This window comes from Adiantum capillus-veneris, chromosome 21 (genome assembly GCF_014529385.1).
Source record: "Adiantum capillus-veneris isolate H3 chromosome 21, ASM1452938v2, whole genome shotgun sequence".
Lineage (NCBI taxonomy): Eukaryota > Viridiplantae > Streptophyta > Polypodiopsida > Polypodiales > Pteridaceae > Adiantum > Adiantum capillus-veneris.
In genome coordinates, this window is record NC_140951.1 from 122000350 (window position 1) to 122005084 (window position 4735).

At 39.2% G+C, this 4735-nt stretch overlaps 1 protein-coding gene across 1 annotated transcript; it reads right to left on the reverse strand.

Annotated features, from left to right (window-relative positions):
- Positions 1-1727: 1727 nt before the first annotated feature.
- Positions 1728-4531, reverse strand: LOC147431648 (uncharacterized). The gene is made up of 9 exons (XM_086493697.1): positions 4283-4531; positions 4038-4228; positions 3568-3878; positions 3514-3518; positions 3212-3342; positions 2964-3111; positions 2463-2870; positions 2221-2397; positions 1728-1784 (listed from the first exon to the last, which is right to left on the reverse strand). Exons 1-9 carry the CDS (start codon positions 4529-4531, stop codon positions 1728-1730), a joined length of 1677 nt encoding a protein of 558 aa, XP_086349823.1.
- Between the last annotated feature and the right edge of the window lie 204 nt (positions 4532-4735).

The following is a 4735-nucleotide window of genomic DNA, read 5'->3' on the forward strand; positions in this document are numbered from 1 at the left end:
AACTTGTTGTCTTCTTCACTTCTTTTTGAAACATTTTGTAACTGAACCACCTGAGTTTGTAACTGAAAATTTTCCCTCTACAATATGAACTATTCAGTTGTGACTGAGATGCAGAATTTCTCACCAGTTCAAGAGCCTTATAAACATCAGAGATTGCAATTTGTTCACCAAATTTACCAAATTCTATTCCCTCTTGCAAATCTATTTTGACCTCTGCTACTGGGCTACTGAACTTCTTTCTTTTGAGTTTTAAAGAAGATTTAGGGGAAAACATTGTAGTAGTCTCAGCTTTCAATGCAGGCTTGGGAGTTTCAATGAAAGACTCCAGATCAGTTTGAAACTGATCACCCAAATTTCTCCATAGGTCTTCCTCCTCCTGTTCTGTTGGGTTAGATTTCATGTCCTTCTCCTGAGGATCTGCTGCCTTCTTTCTTCTGTTCTCTGCATGAGAATTGCCTACTTCATTGTCTTTGTTTCCCTCAAGATGACCTCCAAAAATAGAAACTTTTGGGGAAATTGTACCTAAGGTTGTCATACTCATTGCATGGATTTGTAAAGCAATCAAGAATGCTCCAATCCTGGTAGACCTATCCTTCCTCTTTTTCTTATGAAAAAATTCTGAACTAAGCCTTTGAAAAAGTAGATTTGCCCAACCAATTGTTCTGCCACACTCTGCAGCATGCAAGAGTGCAAAATTCTCCTTTGAAATATATTCTAGCTTGACAAGAACACATACATTCTCTAAAAACCATTTCAGTTGTTGAAATCTGAAAGGATTCTGAAGTTTGCTGATGGGATAATATCCTCTTTCACTCTGAGCTGGACCAAATTCTTTGTTCATTAGGGCCTTAGAAGCTCTGCCTACTACTGAATTATCTTCCTCCAATTGAAGAGAAAAAACTGTAGAGATCAGTTCAGGGCTCACAGCCAGTAATTACCAAAGATATTCCCTTTGTGTCCTGTACATGACTGAGCAAGGTCATAAGGGAATCATTGTTCCTCTAGTGTTTCCATGGAAGTCTTGCAAAGTAAAGAAGGTTGATCTTTTGTAAACACTCTTGATGTGCCAACACAGACAAGTCAAGCTCTTGTCTCATCTCCAAAAAGGTGTAGCTAACTGGACCAGTCTCCACTGCCCAACGGAGATGCTTCCAAAGGAGTTGAAAGTTCTTCATCAATTTCAACATCCTCAGCTGCAATAGCCTGAGCTCTGTGTAAAGCTTTCCTAGCTGACCGCCGCGTCCTTGGACCAGTGTGCTCTTCAGATTCTTGACTAGGGATAGCAGAGGGGATATCAACAGTGAGTGACTTCTTCGACATGGCTAGGAAGTTTAAGAAAACGCAGCAGAGGAGGTGCAAAAAACGCGCGTAGAAGAAAGAGTTTGTGTGTTGCCAAGTATAAACGTCCTGGTAACGTTTAAAAGTGAATTTTGAACTTACCCAACATGACATTCCGACATCTATGTCACCAATCTCTATGGAAAAAATCCCATGTGCTAAACATGATTTTTTTTATTCAAGAGATGATTCACACCCACAAAGGGTTTTAGCCTAAAGCCATTAACTGTCTTTGGGAAAATTCTGCCCTGCTCATCTGCCAGCAAAATTTGAGTTTACCAAGTCTTTTGCCAAGTCTGTTGTTGTACATAAGTACCCAATCACCTTCTGCAAAGGATTTGTACTTAATGTTCCTGTCCACCCAAGCTTGTCTTCTTCTTTGAATTGCTTCAGTGATATATGCTGTCTGAATCCTGCTCTCCTCTAATTTCAGTAATTGTTCCTACCTGTAAATTAAAGACTCATCTTCTGACAATTTATACTGAAGTGCAATCCTCAAACTTGGAACAACAAATTCCATAGGGGCTATGGCCTCAAGACCATACACCATCTTAAATGGTGTCATCCCTGTGCTAACTTTAAATGCTGTTCTGAATGCCCACAATGCTGAATCTAGTTTGGTATCCCAATCCTTCTTGTTTTCTGAAACAATTCTCCTCAGGATCCTCACTAGAGTTTTGTTGGTAGACTCTGCTTGACCATTAGCTTGTGGATAGTAAATTGTGGACTTCTTGTGGATATATATTCAGTAAGCTTCTTGATCACTTTATTAATGAAATGTCCACCCTGATCTGAAACTAATTGAACTGGACATCCAAATATGGTCATTATGTTCTTGTAAAGGAATTTGGCCACACTCTCTGCGTTGTTATCCTTCATTGCCTGTGCTTCTACCCACTTGGTACAGTAATTTGTTGCCACAAGAATATACTTATTACGTGTAAATTTTGGTGTTGGCTTCACAGGGCCCACAAAGTCTAATCCCCAATTCTGAAAAGGTTTAAGTGGTAGAATAGGCTGTAAAGGCATGCTATCAGCATTGAGAGGTCTATCATCCCTCTGACAAGTTAAACAAGACTTCAAAAACTCATGGGAATCCTTAAAAACTGAGGGCCACCACAAACCTGCTTGTAATATTTTATTTGCACTAATCTCTCCTGAAAAGTGACCACACCTGAATGGGCTTCATTTAAAGCTACATGTTGTTCAAATTGCTCAACACATCTTCTGAGTATCTGATCAATTCCCTTCTTGTACAAGACTCCCATAATTAATGTGAAGGACCTGCTTTGCCATGCAAGTTTCTTCCTCTGGGTAACCACCATCTGTCTTGGTAAAACACCATCAAGAAGAAAGTATAACATATCTGCATACCATGAATCTTTGTCTTGAATAACCTGAACTAGAAACAGGTTTGCATCAGGTAATTCATCAATTTCTTGAGTGGGAACTTCACATGTAGCCAATCTGCTTAGGTAATCTGCAATAACCTGTTCTTGGCCTGGTTTATGAATGACTGAATAATCAAATTCCTGCATCAACAATACCCATCTTGCCAGTCTCCCTGACAAATGAGGTTTATTTACCAAGTAAACCAAAGCTTGATGATCTACATGAATTGTCACCTGATTAGCTAACAAATAATGCATGAACTTCTGTAGTCCAAAGATCATCCCAAGGCATTCCCTTTCAGTTACTGGAATAGTTCCTCTCTGCAGAAGATAAAACCCTACTTGCATAATAGATTGGTTTGAACCAACCCTTCTCAGCTTCCTGCATCAAAATTGCACCAATAGCTGAATGAGAGGCATCCACAAACAAGTGGAATGGTTTTTTCCAATCAGGAGGAATCAAGATGGGGGCAATTACTAACATTTTCTTCAACAATGTAAAAGCCCTTTCCTGCTCTTTTTTCCATGCAAACTCCACATTCTTTTTTGTTAAGTGTGTCAAGGGTAAACACACATGAGCAAGATATCTGAGAAACCTAGTGTGCCACTTAACCTGTCCAATGAACTTCATCAGTTGCTTAACAGTTTTAGGAGCATATGCTTTCAAAATAGCTTCCACTTTCTTGGGATCAATGGCAATGCCCTTTTTACTGATAATGTGTCCCAACTAAATACCCCTTTTCACTGTAAATGCACATTTTGCAAGGTTGAGTGACATCCTGACCTTCCCTGCATTTCTGAAAACATAATCTCAAATGATGCAAATGTTCAGTCTTACTTCCTGACACACTGAAATCATCCATAAAAAACTTTATAAATGTTTTCAGGTAAGGAGCAAAAACTTCCATCACCCATTTCTGAAATGTTGGTGGTGCATTTTTAAGGCCAAAGTTCATAACTGTGGAAGCATAGACTCCCCATTCTGTTAGGAATGCTGTTTTATCCCTATCTTCCAAAGACATACCAACATGATTGTATACACTAAATCCATCCAAAAAAGCTATAATCTCCTTCCTTGCAACTGCATACAACATTGTGTCACAGTAAGGTAATGGGAATGGATCAGTAATGGTGGTAGCATTCAGTTTCCTGTAATCCACACAAATTTTGATCTTGCCATTCTTTTTTGGTACCACCACAATGGGTGACAACCAGGTTACTTTATCCACTGGATAAATGAAACCTACTTCTAGAAGTTTATCAATCTCCTCCTTCACTTGTTTTGCATAATTGGGGTTCAATCTATACCTCTGTTGCTTAACTGGAACTGCATCAGTTTTCATATCGATCCTATGCTGGCACACTGCTGGGTCTGCTCCCTTCATATCAATGTAAGACCAAGCAAAGACATCTTTAAACTCCTTTAACAAGGTTTTTAATGATTCTTTGAAGCGTAGATCCAACTCAGTGGATACTTTAACTATTCTAGGATCTCTGTCCTATCCCAGGTTCATGTCTTCCAAATCATCTTCCCTAACTCTTGAGCTCTTTACCATTTGCTCATCAAAGATCTGCTCTGCATGTTTAATAGCTTCTAATGCTTCCTGCTCCTCTTGGGACTTTTTTTTGGAAGTTGAAATCCCTAAAAAATTTCTCATGTTTATCAGTTTTGGATTAGGTGACAGGTCTTGATTTTGAACTGTGTCTACAATTTTTTGAACATCAACCTCAAAAATAGGGATAACTGTCTGATTCCTTTGAAGAAACTCTTCCTCCTCATCTTCTTCAACTGCCTCCCCCATATTAATTAATACCCTCTGCATACAAAGGTCTAAAACCTGGTGGGATTGTTTTCCTGGGTATCATCTGCATCCTAACCTTTTTCTTACCCTGTTTGATCACAATGGTGTCTGCACCCCAAGGTTGCTTGACTTTAGCTGCTCTTAACCATGGTCTTCCCAGGATCATTGGGTAGGAGCAAGTTGTTTCTTCAAGTCTGAGAATCA